The sequence below is a fragment of the Stegodyphus dumicola genome, chromosome 8 (assembly GCF_044657685.1).
Source record: "Stegodyphus dumicola isolate Sdum_Otavi_A_Nest chromosome 8, ASM4465768v1".
NCBI classification, from domain to species: Eukaryota; Metazoa; Arthropoda; class Arachnida; order Araneae; family Eresidae; genus Stegodyphus; species Stegodyphus dumicola.
In genome coordinates, this window is record NC_140775.1 from 128,921,815 (window position 1) to 128,940,466 (window position 18,652).

The 18,652-nt window shown below is 31.8% G+C and overlaps 1 protein-coding gene across 1 annotated transcript; it reads left to right on the forward strand.

Annotated features, from left to right (window-relative positions):
• Window positions 1-737: 737 nt before the first annotated feature.
• On the forward strand, window positions 738-18,110 carry PPP1R15 (Protein phosphatase 1 regulatory subunit 15). The gene is made up of 2 exons (XM_035354883.2): window positions 738-2,459; window positions 17,328-18,110. Exons 1-2 carry the CDS (start codon window positions 1,269-1,271, stop codon window positions 17,526-17,528), a joined length of 1,392 nt encoding a protein of 463 aa, XP_035210774.1. The 5' UTR covers window positions 738-1,268; the 3' UTR covers window positions 17,529-18,110.
• The last annotated feature ends 542 nt before the right edge of the window (window positions 18,111-18,652 follow it).

The following is an 18,652-nucleotide window of genomic DNA, read 5'->3' on the forward strand; positions in this document are numbered from 1 at the left end:
CACTTTTTTGAATAGATTATTTCATTACAAAGAATGTTTTTATGATACTGTTACTTTTTTTGAATAAATTATTTTATTATAAAGAATAGTTTGATGATATTTATTTTGAAGCAAGTAAGGTTTACATTAAGAGAAAAAATAGTATATTAGAAAAAAAAAAATAACTGAAGTTTATGTTTCAAAATTTGGTTCAATCCATGCAAATAAATTAAAAAAAGATATACATGTCCGAAAACAAATGTAAGCCACTGTATCTTTTTAATTATCCTCAAACAATAACAACACACTTCATAGGCAAATACGAGGAGGATAATAAAGACATAACTTTCTCCTAAAATTAGATTTTCGTGATCTCAGTATTTAACTAATTCTACAATAATCCAGTACATATGGTTTTGGATGACACAAGACATCCATATACTATTCTCCCTCTCCTTCGATTTTGAATTTCTTACAATACCATACGCAGTCACCCTCAACTACATTTTCTGATGCAATAGTTTGTTTACATTGTATCAGAAGAAACGTTTCGTTTTTTGTAAATTATTTTCGATAACTTTAAAAATTTGCTCATATTTATAAACTATGATGTAATATCAATTTTACGGATAAAATGTGATAATTAATTGTGGTAGCAAATTATAATTTTATCATCATATCGCACAAAATTGATGACGTACATCATAATATTTACCGCATACCGTTTTTTAGCGTTTGTTTGGCGTACTTCGAAGGCGTTAATAATTTAGTTCTATTTTATTTTTTGTAAGTTTATTTTTTCTGGGAAAACTGCATTGTTTATTTTTTATACGAGTTTTTAGAAACATATGACATTAGTTCTTCGTGATTATTATCTTTAAAATATTATATTAGGTACAATTTGCACTAAGTGAAAAAGCTTTTGGCGAAATTCAGTACGTTGGCGGAAATCGTAAATGCAACCCTTGAAAAAAGGGTTACGCCATTGTTGAAAAAGAATCTGAACGAATAGGAAATATCAATCTTATCTGTACGATGAAAGTCGAAGTGATATCTTTGTGTATGGAAAATATAAAAACGATTATAAGTTGCTATGTTTTTACTGTTTATCTGGCACTTCAAGTTTTATTGTTTCAGTTTAGAAAAATGAAGTTACATTGCGTGTGCGAAAGTTGTAGATTTTGCCGTGAGCCACCAAAAATGAGTATTTTTGTTAAGCCTCGTTACCCATTATGGAATAAGTTGTGAAATTACCCAGTTTACGACTAAACGAATTTTAACTTGGTACTATGGCTTCGATAATAATGGATATTTTGGACAAATTGAAATTACCAGTTAAACGGCCAGAGACTTCTTTACCTAAATTTACTGGTGCGCAGAACCTCATGCAAAGTTATTCTCCAGTGTGTTCAGAATACATTCTTTCTGAAGATTGCCAGGAATCTCTTTATGCTGATAAAGTTTCATTTTTTATGAATATATCTCAAGATTTAACTTCTAAATTTTCATCTCCTCACTGTAATTTAAGTGTGACAGAAAATTCCATTCGTCGTTTTCATCAAGCCTCCAATAATATTCGTTTAAATCATATGAACGATTTGTGTCGTTCATTCTTATATTCTAGAAACTTTCATCCTATAAAGAACGACTTTAGACTTTTCGATTTTAATTTAAGTACAGATTTAAAGAAAGGTCTCAATATTTCTCAATATTCTAATCAAGATCCTGATAGAAACGCCAGTGTTATATTAAATAATAAACCCTTATCCGATATTGTGAAGTCTGAACAAGATTCAGAAATGAAAATTGCACAAAATGGAATAGTTGTTTCCTTACCATTATCAAGTAATGGTATGAATGACATTTGCACAGTAGACAGTAAATGCTTTAATCAAGAGCTTATTAACCGCAAAACGAAAGAATTGCAGAAGCGTTCTAAGAAGAGACGACGACGGCAAAAGAAATGTCGGGAAGCTACCTTGAATGACTGTGAAAGGACTATTTCTGATCCTGTGTTAGCTAAAAAATCAATTTCTAGTGATGAAGTAGATAGTATTCCTGCATGCCTTTTGAAATCTAGTCATGTTCCTAAATCTGATCATTCCAAGCAGAGTGGTAGCTTTATAATTGATATAGTTCCATTAAATGATTGTTCAGGTAATAATTTATTTGGCTCAGATGTCTCATCATTTGTAGTATCTTTAGAGAGTGTCAGTGGTGATGATGATGATTGGGATACTTACGATAATTGCGACATTTTGTCTGATACAGCAGAGTTCGAACAGTCTGGGCTTTTTGCTAGCAATTTGTTATCAAAATCGAATGAGAGCTTCATGCCATCACAATGTGATATTGTAACGTTTGGTCATGATGATGAATTAGAAGAACTTAAAAAATTGACTGCACTTCTAAATAAAGTAAACAAAAGTTGGAGAAAAGCAACTGCAGAAGTTGATGATACACCCAGATTGCCAAGTAAGGTATGTACTATATTGGTTGCTTACATTTTGAAAATAAAGGCTTTTGTCATTATAATTATCAACTAACTATGGCCAACTGGCTGTACAGTGGTAGTTAAACTATGGCTTCTCTCATGAATGTAATTCAATTTTCCTTTAATACAAGCAAGTGATCGTACTAGGCAGGTATCCCTTCTGACAATCCAATCAGTAATAACGATATGTGTATATGAGCCAGTTTCCCTTAGAAAGTTCTCCATAAAGGCATCCATCCCCTTAGGCAGATAACCCTTGAGGCTTTGCCATAATCGCTTTAAACTAAATCAGTAATAACGGTATCCCAATCTGTGTAGCAATGTTAAGTTTTTCCTATTTCAGCCATCTTGTATAGTTTAATTAGTCATGAACATAATGGATGAAACTAAATTATGGCCAAACCATTACAACTGTCTGGATGTGGGGAGAGATGCAGACATTCATATTGTAATAGAAAAACGTGTAGTCCATTCTGTTAAATGAATGAAAACTGGACCAGAAGCAAAGTACCAGTCTTACCTGGCTTTATCCTCTCAGTGCAGAATTAGAGAGTAAAATCAGTTTCTTTGTAATTTTTAAAACATTTAGATTTTGGCTTATTTTTCTCTAATATAAAACTATTCTATAATTTAATTAGATTTATCAGAAGCATTTTGTGTCTGCTGAAATTCGAGGGAAAATTTTATTGTTAATTATTCCCAAAATGTGTTTTGTAGGTTCACAAAGATCAGTGATTGAAAAAAAAAATATATATTGAAACTAGCAGCTTCGCTGACAGCCTTCGTCTGGCTTTTAAATGTACTGGGAAAATGGCTGAAGGGAACACCAAACGTTAAATTTAAAAACTGCGTAGAATTTTACTCTGCAGATTAACCAACTTCCCTTTTCAAAATCTTAAGAATTCAAATGGTATAAAGGAGGTTAAGAACTTTGTTTCCTAAAAAAATCACTCAAAACTTATGAATATTGTAAAGACAGTGAAATGAGCAATAAATAACATAAAAGAATACAAAAAACAAAAAATTCTGAAAACAAAAGTATAATTAATGATATTTTATCTTATATTTTCAAGAGAAAAAAATTACTATGAAATAACCTATATCCCCTTATACAAATATTAATAATCCTAATAAAAAAATTAACCAACTTACCGTTGAATTAAAAAAGATCATGCAAAACTTTTCAATATCTTACAAACAGTGAAATAAGCAAAAAATAACATGAAAGCAACTTAAAAAACATAAAATTCTGAGCGGGAATTTACTTTGCAGAACAACTTTATCAAAAAATCAATAAAAATATATTACATATATATAAAAATGACAATGAAATATGCCAATCTCTTAAAAACAGTGACGTAAGAAATACGATGAAAAATTGTTGCCAAACCCATATTTCTAAAAGAATGAAACTATTCAAAATGATGCGATTTCATCAAAAAACCAACAACAACAATAAGACATTAAAATTGCCAAAATCACATTTGTAAAGATGTGAGAAGTGTACTTGGAAGCTTCATTTAAAAAATTCTTTAAAAATACAAAATATTATCATTTTTCAAAATTCTTTTTGTAAAACCAGTCGCAAGTATAAAAGTTTAATGTGTCCAAAAATCAAAGAAAAATAAACTATTTTAGAAAAAATCATGTTGAAAAGGTGTTAAGCTCCCTTTGTTAAATAAATTCGTATTTACTCGATTTATTGAAACACTAAATTTATTTTAAGTTCATAAAATAGCTAAGTGCCTACGTTTCATGACGATGTGAAAATGGAGTGTGTAAAATCTCGCTTTCCTGTACCCTATTATGTCTCAAAATGATGCGAATTCGTCACAAAACATAAAATTAAAAAAATTCTAATTCGAATTTCGAAAAATTTGCTTCGAGGTGCACTGACTGGGTCTTGTCTAGATGCACCTATGTACCAAATTTCGTAGTCGTGGGTCTATTAGCTTACGCGCAGCACGAACGAAAGACACACACACAGACAGACTCTTTGTTTTATTGTATGTAGAGATATTCCTAAACAATACAAAATTTCCTTTATGAAAATATTCCTAAAAATTATTTTTAATTTACATTGATAAATGCACCAAATAGTCAAAAATACTTATGGTTAATGTCCATTTTTATATTAGGTGATTACAAATAAAATCTTGGGTGTTTCTAATAATGAATTTTAAAAACAGTAAAGAAAAATTGCTGCCTTTGACCATAGATAAGTATTTTTTATTATTATTATTATATAGTAGTCGTAAGGAACATAAGATTACATTCAGGGCATTTAAATTTCTGTTTGATTTCAAGGAACATAAGATTACATTCAGGGCATTTAAATTTCTGTTTGATTTCAATCTCATTTCTTAAATTTTTTGGAATTTTAACCGTGAAAGGATTATACTGTGATTTAAAAATCATATGGTAACAGGTAGTTTGGCGACATTTTGGTAAGGTGATAAAGGTTACTAGCTAGGACTTTAGCAATAATCTGAGAAGTACACAGTTCGAATCACAGATTATTTTGTCTCAGAGAAATGAGAGATCATGAGACATGTAATGTGACATTTTCCCTCAAAATTCCGATCATGATTTTAGCTAATAAGCACTTAGAAACAATTTCGCTGCTAAAGTGCAGAATTGCCCACTTATTTGTTTGGCGCTTTTTACAAGAGTAAGAAGAATTGGGTTTCTGTCAATATTCTTTGACTTTTTAAGTGGAAATAGGTCGATGTGTACATAGATAAAGTTAGGAGTGTGCACAGTGCCATTTTTTGCAGTTCTGCGGTATTTTTTAAAGTGAAAATAGGTTGACGTGTACATGGATACCGTGTATGTGCAATTCTTGAAAACACGGCTAGCAGTTTGCGATTCTGCACTTTCTCCCAATTTCGCACTTAATCTTCGTCATGATTAAGCATTTTTGTTCCATAAAAGTTCTAGTATAAGCGTAATTCGGCTAGCAGATTGTTGGAAAAAATGTTGAGTTAAAAAAAAGAAAAAAAAGCTTTTAATTCGTGAAAACAAAATGCCGTGCAAAACAAAATTAGCAGGTTTCTGTAGCACAGTTGGTCGCCAAAAAATCGACAATTTACCATAATGTAAAGATTTACCAAAAATCCATCATTATTAGGAGCCACCCGTTAGCTAAAAAATTAAATTTGCAGATAAGCTAGAGATTCCAGAAGAATGATGTCTGAAAGGTTAATTCTTCAGTCTATCGGATGATCAAAATTCTGTGATGAAGTTTGATGTTAGGTAAGAATATACAAGAAATATGACTTCTGCATCAGATTTCGGAAAAGACTGTAATGAGGTGTCGAAGTGCAATTATATGTAAATGTATGGAAATTCTTTTTTAAAATGTTGACTATTTCTGTAATAATTTTTCCATTTTTGTTTATGGTGCAAGAAAAAAATGAGACAGAGAATAAGGCACCAATATTGGCTAAAGTGCAGAATCGCCCACTTATTTATTTGGCGCTATTTACAAGAGTAAGAAGAATTGGATTTTTGTCAATTTTCCAGAATCGTCCACTGCTTGGCGCGTTTTTAACCCCTTCCCTTACAAATTTTTTTGAAAAAAATTGCAAAAAATCATCACATTTTTTTATTTTATTATTAAATACAACAAAACGAAACAAATCAAAATATGTAGGTTTTAAGTTGAATTTTTAAGTTTTTGAAGGTGTAAAAGCATTTATTTTTAATATTAGTTTACTATCCCGAGTTATCTTGGGCAAACGAAAAAAAGTTAAATATTAATCTTTGTATGATACTTTTTGAAAAAATGGACAAGACAGAGTGATATCTGACTTTCTACACTGGTATCTGGTCTCTTTTCTTACTGGCTTACCGCTGGAATCTTTCACGGGAGCACAAAGTACACTGTCTCGTTGGATTTGATTTTTTTGGGGGGGGGATTTTGAAAAATCATCGCTTTCGCTATCTTCCATCAGTGCGATTATTTTATTTTTTTCTAACGCATGCATCCTTCTTTATACATTACTAATCCACAAGCCAGCGTATAGTATACAATAGGGAAACACATGAGCAGTCTCTCCAAAAGAACCCTGCAACCAACAAAATTTGGCAAACTGCCAATCAAAGCTGAATATTTCCTTTCATTTCCTCCAGACCGAGTAAAACCGTGATAAAAGCTCAGGATAATAATTAACTGCAACAGATACGAACCTGAGATAACTCAGGATAATCAGGCAAGCGGTTAAGAATTGCACATACTCTGTATCCATGTACACATCGACCTATTTTCACTTCTATAAACATCCCAGAATTGCACAAAAATGGCATTGTGCACTCCCTTGACTTTATCCATGTGCACAACGACCTATTTTCACTTAAAAAGTCAAAGAAAATTGACAAAAATCCACCTCCCTTGATTTTATTCATGTACACATTGACCTATTTTCACTTGAAAAGTCAAAGAAAAATGACAAAAATCCAATTCCTCTTGTAAAAAGCACCAAACAAATAAGTGGGCGATTCTGCACTTGACCCAAAAATTGTGTTGAGCAAAACAAGTTGAGAACTAATAAAGAGGTAAATGGGTTATTAAAAATGGGTTATTTTCAAATCATCAGCAGAGGGTCCTTTGCACCCCATGTGGTCAGCTAGTAAGTTGACATATAAAAATTACAGACTTAAAAGTAACAAACAATTATTTATGAAATAATGAAACAAATATGACTTAATCATAATTTACAAAAACAGCTTAATATTTATTTATTTTATTAAAGATTTCTTTCAGTGTAAGTTTTTAAGCTGTTTAAGTTTTTGTGCTAATATTTTCTTTCTAATTATAGGTATTTTTTGTTCAAATATATTGTTTTGTCTGTTAACTTGAATTTACATGCATTAAAAATCACGTTTACTGCGGATAAGCTGCGAGTTTGGCGAGGAGAAATGGAACGCCGCCAACGGGTTCTCTGCGGATGAAAACCCTTAACTTCCATCAGTATCTGCAGCGATATTTTCTGCATTTACTACTGTACTAAAGATTTTGTTGGTTGTTAGTTGATTGCTTATTGGGGTATTGTTATCGCAATAGAAAATTTCTGTTTATGTCATCTTCATTTATTATCATTCATCTATATTTTTCACAAATTTCGTTAATTGGAAAATTTCACGTTTATAATGTTCAAAATTTATGCTAAAGTTGCTGGTTTGTCTGATTTTGAAATTGCACTTTCTCTAGCCCGAAATGTAACGATGTAATTCCCCCATCCCCCAAGGCTTCTCTGTAAAAGTGCCGAATATGCTTTCATTTTGCAGACCTTGGTACAGCTCCAGAATTTAAGTTTTTTTTTATATAATCAAAAATGCAAACTTTAATTTTGATGATAGGGTGATGATAATAATGGCCTATTAAAAAAAAAGAACTACTAAAAGTATTAATTTTTTGAAAGTATAAGAAAATACTGTAACTAACATCACATCTGTGGGGCAGTAACATCTACTAAAGACAAAATCAGTTAAAGCTGTTGTTGATTGTCAGAAAAAGGTTCAGTGTATTTTATAATACTCATATATGCTACTTGTAGATTAGTTGGATTGAATTATTCAATTATGGCAAAGCACACGAGGGCTATCTGCCTAAAGGGAGGGATTACTTTGTGAAGGACTTTCTAAGGTAAACTGGCTCGTTACACATGGGGAAAACCACGAAAACACTCATGCAGCCAGCCTGTTCGCAGGTTTTGAACCTCGGACTGAACTACCAGTGTTCAGCATCTTTACTGCTGGTGAGTGCTACTTGTAGGTAGAAGTCAAGTACCAAGTTCTTTGAGTTGTGCATTACATAAACCATGTAAAATACTTTTTCATATTTATACTGGTTATTCAGAATTTCAATTTAAAATTTTTTATCTGGTTTGCAAAAATTTTGGTACTTTTCCATTTCGCCGTCGTAAATCTCGCCAAGCAGACTTTATTGGCGACAACACATAAAAAATGTTAGTTCTAAGAATTTTTTATTTTGAAGGCATAAACATTTTAATGTGGTTTAAAATTTTGTAAGAAGACACTAGTTTAAGAATTTATTATGCTTTCAAGGTTCAACATGCTGATTCGATGTTTCACACATCTCACGTAAACTACGCTACAAAAATCTAATTATCTCTTCCAAGTTAAATCTTAATTTGGAATACAAGTTTAAATGCAATAATTATTTCAATTTATACGAATAGCTTACTCAGAAATTATGTAAAACTGCAGTGCTTTGCTTCGCTAGTGTATTTTCATTAGAATTGATGACTTTAACCCTTTACTTTGCCTTTTCTCTATTTTTGCCTTCCGATGAGGGGTGTAATTACCACAAATGGCCTTAGGGCATAAAATTGTACTATCTGGTGAAAAGTCTGTGTAATTGTATGCCAGTATTGAAAGAACCAATCAATCTGATAAAAAATGGCTGCGACTTGTTTTGAAAATGAGGCATAAAAGGTTACCAGCGAGGATATTCCTTTTGGCTAAACTGCAAAATCGCCCACTTATTTGTTTGGTGCTTTTTACAAGAGTAAGAAGAATTGGATCTTTGTCAATTTTCTTTGACTTTTTAAGTAAAAATAGGTTGATATGTACATGGATAAAGTTAAGAGTGTGCGCAATGCCATATTTGAGCTATTCTGGGATTTTTTTAAAGCGAAAGTAGGTCGATGTGTACATGGATACCGAGTATGTGCAATTCTTAAAAACGTGCCAAGCAGTGGGCGATTCTGCACTTTTCACTTCCTTTTGGCATCAGTTGTACCATTATTGGCGGCTTTACCACCTGCACAAGCAAAATAGAAAAGTACCAAAAATTTTTTATATCATTAACAGTTTTATAGTTTTCAGAATATAGGAATTCTAAGATCTCTCATGAGTATCTGAACTTGGGCATGTCCCAAATTTTCGTGTTTATAAATAATGAGCGCTTTTACAACTGGATGGAAATGTAACGGGCAAACAGAATTCTTGATCATCATCTCTGAAACATTTTTTTGTGTTTAATCTCAAAATAACACCCGGCTCTTTAATTGCTTATGAAAGACCCGGTCTCTTGTTCGTCTTATTATTGAATATATCCTTCTGTACTTGCTTAAGCAAAGCACATTCAGCTTTTTTATTTTCCTCATATTTGTTAAAAATTTAATTATCCATGCTGTAATTCTTACAAGTTTAACAACTTAACTGCTGTGGGTAACATACAAGATTCACTTCCCAGTGCTACCATTTTTGACACAGGGACGCATAGTTATGTGATGTATTGGGGAGGGGGAATAAATGCAAGTTTTGCTATGTAAAATTGTTTACTTTCACACAATAAAGAATAAAATGAAAATACAAAATTTAATGTTTAGATTAAAAGTATAATAAAAATTATGTTTGTATAATAAAAAGGATTCCAAAAAATGGAGTTTCGATCAATCTATTTTTAGACCAATATAGCATTATAGTATGTTTAGACCAGACCTTGTAAAATCAGTATACCTGAAGAATCATGTATTTCTTCTGCATTGATTGGATGCCACGATTTTGTTCTTGAATTTTCTTTTGCAGAATGTTGGTTCATATACTGCTCTGAAAAATGGTTAGTTTCATTAACAATATAAAGCACAAGCAGTTCATCAGAAAACATGAGTGGGTTTGAAAAATCCGTAATATCTTTCTTTATTCCAGACTGGCCAGAAAATGGAAAGCATAGAGGTGACATGGAATAAAAAATAATATTTATTCAAACAAAAACAGGAGAGCTATAACAATGCAGTCATTAGCCATCACTGTCAGACATATTTGTACAAGCAGTAAACGAAAACCAAAGACACAGAATAAAAAAATATGTTTTACTCAAACAGAAACAGGAATAATGGCCCAGTCATTACTTTCACCATTTCAAAACATCTCCCTCTCCAAGTCTCCCCTTCTTCTCTTTTGCATACTCTGTCAAGGTCATTGCGGTGTTGCATTCCAAAGCTCTGGGAATAATTTTACTGCTAACAGAGCAAAGAAAATGATAATACTTCAGATGGGCGTATATATATGCCTGGGACATTTGCTTTTTAGGTGTTATTCACAAAGCTTAGAGTAGGACACTTTAATTAGGAGGACTGCTAGTCTCATGATAAAACTGAAATTGCAATCTTGTTTCCAAGAATAATTATACTGAGCATAAATAAGAAAGGCGTACGTAAACAACTTCCCCAGTTAAGAGAGTAATGTCAAAAGAATAACTATGGTAATGCTCTTTTTTTTCCCTCTCTCTCTCTCTCTTCCCCCCCATTACACAGAAACTGCAGTTACAGTGGGTTTCCCCCCCTCTCTGAATAAACTACTTCCACATTTGGAAAGGATTCAAATTTTGGCTAATCCTCTTAAAGTTTTATGAGACAAGAAGGTCCTTTGATGAGAGTCCTCACAACATATTTTTAGGACATCTGCAGAGTTCGGTATACCTAGTATGTATCTCCAGCTTACCTTAGATGATAGCCATCTTATTTCTTCCACTCTGTTGGTAACGAATGTCATCCATGGACATTCCCTGTTTATTCAGTAAAGAATATTGAGTATGACCAAAAAGTTGATGATACATCTTCCATGTGTAAATCATTCTTTATTGACACAGCTAACCTTACACCAATCATACAGGCTAATAACTAACCTTGGCATTGGAAGTTCTCTTCCATCCTTTTTGATTCGGAGAAAGACACAAGTAGCATGGGACAGTTTGAAAGCGTCACAAAAAATTCTTAATGTAGGTTTAGCATTCTTAAGGCCGAGGCTCGAGAGTCTTTTGGGAATTTTGATGTTTATTAGATCTGCAAGTTTTTGTTCCCCAATTTTCAAGTTAATTTTCTATATCTAAAAGTAACTCTGAGTCCCACGAAGCTTCTATTTTTTAACATTCCTCTAACAGTAATTTGGGAATTAGAGGGATAAAACAAGTGACTTTGATTGGATAGAAAATTCGATATCAAACTATTCCAGACAAGTTCTTCAGCTAACACAACTGTCCACATACAAAATCTTTTAGTTTTAAAGTAGCCATTTTCAAATGGTCAAGTTCCTTTTTTAGATGAGAATTTAGCCTTTCTGCTAATAAAAGTGGCCTGCACAAAAAAGCCAAAAACGATGTGGCTATGCAGATATATAACAGACTTCTCAGGATTTTCTCTATTTGCCACAAGAATCATTGAACATTCTTATCATTTTCATGTAGAGCAGTTTGTAAAAAGGCTTTTCGAATATCCAATATAAGCCCCATTTTTCCTAATCAGAAACAGTGCAGAATTCAATTTTAATGAGATTGGGGTCCTTTTCTACAGAATCATTGAGTGAACTAAAATTTATTTGTCGAGCAGATCCATAAGAAACTGGGTGAATTTTAGTTGTAGAATTTTCTTTAAATACTGGCCAGTGGGGCAAGTACACTCATGTCCATAAATTAAGGATAATGCAAAATCAGGCAAAGTAAGAGTTAGAAGCAAAACAAATTTGACTTATTTGTAAAGCTTATTTATTAAACAAAAGATAAAGAGCAAAAAAAGATGCTATATGTTTGATATTATTAAAAAAATTAGCGATTTTTTCTCCCTGGAGCAAATTAAAAAAAAAACTATTTACAAAAAAACCAATATTACATGGTTGGTATGATTGTTAATACATTTTATGTCTCCCAGACGATGCAGTACAGTCCGTACAACGCCTAGGCATGCTGAGTATCAAATTAGCGATCTGATCTTGGGGGATATTACACCACTAAAAAAGCAATGCTCTCCGAAGTTCTGGTAGACATGTAGGAGGAGATTGACAGGCTGCAACTCGTCGGCCAAGCATGTCCCACACATGCTCTACTGGATTCAAGTCCGGTGAGAATGCTGGCCAGTCCATACAGGTGATATCCTCCGATTGAAGGCATTCGCTTACGATGTTTGCACGGTGAGGGAAGTCGTTGTCATCCATAAACACAAATTGTGCGCCCATGGCGCCCCGAAACAAACATACATGTTGTTTCAGAATGACGTCCCGATAGATTTGGCTTGTCATGGTTCCAATTTGAACATGCAGGTCAGTTCTGGAACCCAGAATAATTCCACCCCAAACGAGCACTCCTGCACCACCGTAATGGTGTCGTTCCATGATGTTTTCTTGGTGGTAACGGGTACTTGGAGCTCTCCATATGAAAGTCCAGTGAGAATCAGACTGCAAGCTAAACCTGGACTCGTCGGAAAACTTCACACAAGCCCACTGTCGCGGTGTCCACAATGCATGCTCTCTACTCCAGGCTAACCGCAAGCGACAGCGAGTTGCAGTAAGTGGAACGCATCTGACAGATCTACAAGCATATAGACCAATCTGCCCTAAGCGTCTGTACACGGTCTGCCTTGAAATTGTCGTACCAGTGCTGAAGAGAGCTGACGATACAGGTCTGAGGCTGTGCTCCGCCTGTTTCTTTTGGCAGTAACTGCCAAATACCGGTCCTCATTCGGCATTGTAACTCTGGGGCGAATAATTTGTAACCTTGGAGTGCAAACAATGTATCTGCCTTCATTACTAGTTATTTTCTTTTCATAATGCTTCAAAGCAAGGTCTTGTAATTCTAATTTTGTTTGCTTTTTACTGCGATCTTTTATGCCTAACAAATCCAGTTCTCATAAATCTGATATTTTTTCAAAATTTGTAAGCAAAAAGTGCACCAACAGTGACTTTTTTTTTTTTTTTTTTTTTGTCAGATTCAGATTGGATCAGATTCTTGTTTAGATTTTCCTAAAATGGTCCATTCTAAGTGTTTTTCTGCTGAACTGAACAGTTAGGATCAGATTCGTATTTAGATTTTCCTAAAATGGTCTGTCCTAAATGTGTTTCTGATGAACTTCAAAAGTCTTTAATCTGGACTCGTCGGGACTTCGGCGATTCCAGATTATAGATCATCAATTTAAATCTGGTAAGATGGCGTGCAGAAATTATAAAATTAAAAATATGAAACCGTAATTTATGAAATAAAGAGCAATTATGATCTAAAGGGTATCAAAATTTACAAAAAAAAAGGGCTTAATATTTATTTGTTTACTTTATTAAACATTTCTTTCAACGCATACATGCGTAAAGCATACATTACGCATAGTCGAAATTAGAAAATTGCAACCAGAAAACTATTTGTGTATTCGTGATATTTATAATGAGGAGGAATTTGATTTAAATCATATCAAAGACAGAATATATCGAAATGAAATACTACATTTAGTAAGGAATTATAAGCCGAATAAAATAAAAACATCTGCCCTGGAGATGAGGATAGTGCTGACAGATCAACTTCCAGTTCATTGCGCACTGCTGGGACAGAAATTAATAAACAGATTTTGGAAGACCATGTGTTGTTGTTTCTTTTTCTATACTCTTCAAAACCATGGCTTTTGCAATATATTGCTGTATGCATACAGGTTCGTAATAGATTGAATGCACACAGCTCTAATGGATAGGTTGATAAAATTTATTAAAAGAAACACTTCAGAGTTCTGAAACTTTCCACAGGATTAGTCAGTAGTTGCACTTGAAACTACTAGGAATGTTAAACATAATGCAATGCAAAGCACATCTAAAGAGTGAAGCTAACCGGAAGATACCTCAGTGCATGCTGAATGAACAACTTAAACAACAAGTTCAAAAGCTTTTACCCATATTTTACATAAGTATGTTCAGCTGGGTTGCATCATCAAAGTGCATAAAAACATAAATTTTATTTTTAAAATTTTAAATTTCTACCAAAATTTTAAAAGTTTTTGTCTTTAGACTTACATAACTATATTCAAGCATTCATCTCTTCAAAAGTACACAAAATTAATTTTTAACAATTGGCAGCTACCTGGAAAAAAATGTCTTAGCTGCTCTCAGCAATTTACATTTTCTTTTAATTAACTTATATGATTGTTCCTTGGCTATATTTGAACATATACACATAACAAAAATTTTAACATAACAAATTTGTGAGAATGCTGTCACTTCAAATTAAATTAAAAATATAAAAATTTTCAATAAATATCAGTTTGTTCGAAAGTATACATGAGGCAGTTCACTTTTATCAGTCTAATGAATTCAAATATAAATATGCTATGCTAAGCTTCAGTGTTTCACAATGATAAAATGAATACAAGTCAACATTCAAATTATAATAAAATTTTGAAGTAATATATTTCAAAATTATTTCTAGTTTCAAGTTCAATATTTATGTAATTATTCATTTTAAATAATTAATAATAATCGTCATTTCAAAATCAATTAATCAAGCTCAGTATCCCAGCAGAGATGCCATTTTGAAAATTATAAGCGTGATAATTAAGGCTTTAAGTTTAAAATTCTGAATTAAGGAGGAACAAAAAGTTTTATTAACTATTTTTCAACCAAAGGTTCTAATCCACCTAGACAAAATTTCAACAAACTGTACTTGAAATGTACTCGAAGAAAACACTGTTATTTCAAATAATTCTTACAAGTTGAACACGAAAAAACATAGTTACAAAGCAATGCATATCTTAAAAAAAAAAATCTCATGTGGACACTGTATAACTTCCTTGTATGACCTATTAAATTATGCACATTTTTTGCTGCATTTAGTATAAACTTACTTCCTTGAATTTCATTAGAATAGTTTTAAATAATATTAAAAAGTTAGTTGTAAATAATATTTAAAAAATAATCCTTATTTTATTCCCTTTCAGAAATATTCAGAGAAAGTCAAGTACTATTTAAAGTATTTCGCTATTAAATTAAAAGTTGCTCTAATTTGAAATGGACCGAATAGAGCATTAATTATAAATTGACTTATAGTTTTCGATTTAAAAGATGCCTTAGAAGCTAAAAAATCATGTCATATTTGAGACAGTATTTTAGGAAGAAGCTCTATAAATAGAAAAGAAATAATGCATAATTTTAATAACACAAAAAACTTTGATCTTAATTTTTGTAATCCTTAACTGAATCAAATCGAATTACCTTAATTTTTTTTTTCTAATGTAATTAACAAAAACTTGTGAAAATATTTCAAATTAAACCATTCTGAGCAAACTGTTCTATGAAAAGTATAGCATTTAATTCCATTCAGAATGAAATGTTGTTTAAAAATGTATTCTTTTCATATACTTAGGACTGAAAAGTATTGTAGAAAAAGAAAATATGTACATTTATATGTATAATTATGACTTAATTATAAAATATTTACATCCGATCGTGTCAAAACCCATTGAACTCAATGGTAAATAAACCAATGTTTTGTTCACCAAAGAAGGGATCGCCAGTGCTTCAAAGCAAATGTATGGGAAAATCGGTTTAGGACCACTCCATCTAACTTCGTACCGCCATGGTTCACACGTACAAGATAAATTGTCTCCATTTTTATTACACCGTAATGGAAATATGCACACTAAAATGAAAAAGTATAACATTCTAAATTTGAATGCTTATTAACTGTAAATGTACAATGTTTTTATGATATTACTGTTACATGTATGTTTTAAATTCTAAATAAAAAATGTAGTATGAATGATATTCACAAAAGGAAATGAATCTTAAATGAGAAATTTGTCCTAAAAAGAATATAACTTATCACAACTAAATTCAGATATAAAACTTCTGAAAAGAAAATTCATAGATGGCTTGCAAATAATTTTAAACACCATCCGGTGCTTAAACTCTTTTTTATTATAAATCAGACATGAAATATATAGCAAGTAAAAATGAGATTAATTAATTGGAGTGAATAGATACTAAATGAAAACTGGTCTTTAGAAAACAAAAAGAAATACCGTTTATTAAATAGGCAGAGTGTCTTTATTGTGAGCTTAATTTCTTCACAAATTCTTTCAAGAAGGGGTAGAATTAATAAATGAAATCAATATTAGAGATTTGGAATGGGAAAAAATACTACATATTCTCATAACTATTTCCAGTTGATATAGCTTGGTATCCAACCCGAAGTTAAAAAGAACAAGGACTTCTGCTTTCAGTTACTACAGTATTTTAAAAAGTTTTACAAAATTTTTGACTATTTTACTGCAGAATTTTATCCAGTTGTTTCGCAATTCTAGTTATTGATGGAAACGTGGCATTAGAAGGATTTAGTCTAACTGTGCCACTGTTCTGGAGAATAGTTATCCAAATGAACTATTATCATAGGGATATACTAACTTCAGAGTTAACCAGTGGGCTTCCAAGACTATCTTTAACAAAACAAAAAAGAAAGGAGGGGAAAAAAAGGCCTTGGTGCATAATTTAAAACCTTTAGTAAAATTTGATGTTAATTGTTGTAAAATATTTTAATAAATCTAAACAAGCTAGCTGACTGCTATTTGACATATGCTTCGGCTGTAGTAGCAGTTGTAGTACTTATAACTGATACACTGCATTGAATTTCAGCAAAATTGTAGCCTACTTTAAATTTATATTTGATTTTTTAATTTTTAGATAACATTTATTTTATTATGTAAGTTACTGTCTTTTAATTATAGTCTTATCGAATGTTCATTAAAACTCTTATCTGATGTCAAGGCATGTTTCATTTTTAATTTATTACTTTTGTAAGACCTTTTGAGTATAAGAAAATGGAATCCTTAGAACATTTAATTTGTTATCAGATGGGAAAAGAATATATTTATTTGAGCACTTTGTAGTTTGTTAGAAAGGTATAATTGTTCCAAGGTTATTTTGCAGTAATTTTGGCAGGTTTACCGCATTTCATTTTGTGTAAGTCTTGTATGTAGTATTCATTGACATTTATTGTTGTATATAAATCAAATCATAATTGTAGTTTTGTGTTTGTAATTAATATAATTTGTGCTTTAAAAGTTGTTTTTTTTTCCCCGGGTAGGTTTCATTCGCACCAGAAGCAGATCTTGTTCAAACAGTACCAGTAGAGTACTGTGAAAGAAAAGGTGAATGGGAAATGTATGCCTCAGAAAGACTTCGTTTCAAAAGGAAAATAGAAGATCTTGAAAAAGTGCTGTCACCTTGTCTCTCTAGCATTCATAGAGCTAAAATATTTTCCAGATTGCAGCAATCAGAGTTATGATAATGCTTTTAGTAATGTTAAAGAATCAAGACACATACAGTTAAAATAAAATATCATCTATCCTCCAAGCAGCTTAACAATTATTTTTTAACAATATATAAAGCTCAGTTGTTTGGAGGGTTAACCCTTTAGCGCACGCAATATTATTTTTATAATTTTTTTTAATTAAAAACTGTAGAAATTAAATATTATGATCGTAGAGACAAAGAATATATGAATTTAAAAAAATCTACCCTTGACCATTGTTCTGTGAGTCGCACTGTGAAACCGCCACGTGTCTAGGACTTTGAAACTTATTGAGGTAGTAGGGGCGGGTAAAATAAACTTTCTCCGAGTGAATTTCCAATAAATGATGAAAATTACAAATTTTAAAAAAATGTATGTAAGAATTGCATTATATATAATTTTTTTACATTATTTTACGAAGTAAATCATCGGAAAAAATTTAAAAATAAACATTTATTTAATTTTTCTGTAGCAGTGAAAACGTAAGTACCTACATAATAAGGACGTTTGGCTAAACAGATAAGAAAACTCAGTAAAATAAGGATAAAAAACAAAACTCGAGGGTTCCCCCCCCCCCCAAAGAAAAAAAAAAAACCCATTTGTGACACTGTTTAAAGCATGTTTTGTCTTTTTGGTACATGCATAGATCCACATTGCACGTTTCACACGTGTATCTTCTATGAGGTTTCTTCCTTGTGCTACAAAATGTACACTGCCTGGATCTAAATTTCACTGGTATAAGTCCAGTGTTATTTAATTTCTTTTCGTCTGGCACATGAAATTTGTTTTTTATGTTAATTGGATGGAGCTTGGTATTTTTGGCTTTGGTACGGATCATTCGTTTCCCATTCATACTTATTTTATTCGTATTTCGTCTCGAAATATTCAGAAAATATTTTAAATTTAAATAAAACTTTAAGCGATTTCTATTTTTAATTATAGCAAAGTATATTTACATTAAATTTAAACCACAGGAAATAATTTATAAAATCACAATACTAGCTTGGAGAGCAAGTGTGTTGAGGTCAGAGAAAAGTCTCTGGAAATGAAAGACCTTTTTACTGGGCAGGTGCATGTATTGTTTTGTAATAAAATAACTTTGTGGTTTCAAAACCCCT

Coding starts and splice junctions, on each gene's coding strand:
- PPP1R15 (XM_035354883.2), top strand. CDS start 1,269: ATGGCTTCGATAATAATGGATATTTTGGACAAATTGAAATTACCAGTT. Junction 2,460..17,327: donor CACCCAGATTGCCAAGTAAG/GTATGTACTATA, acceptor TTCCCCGGGTAG/GTTTCATTCGCACCAGAAGC.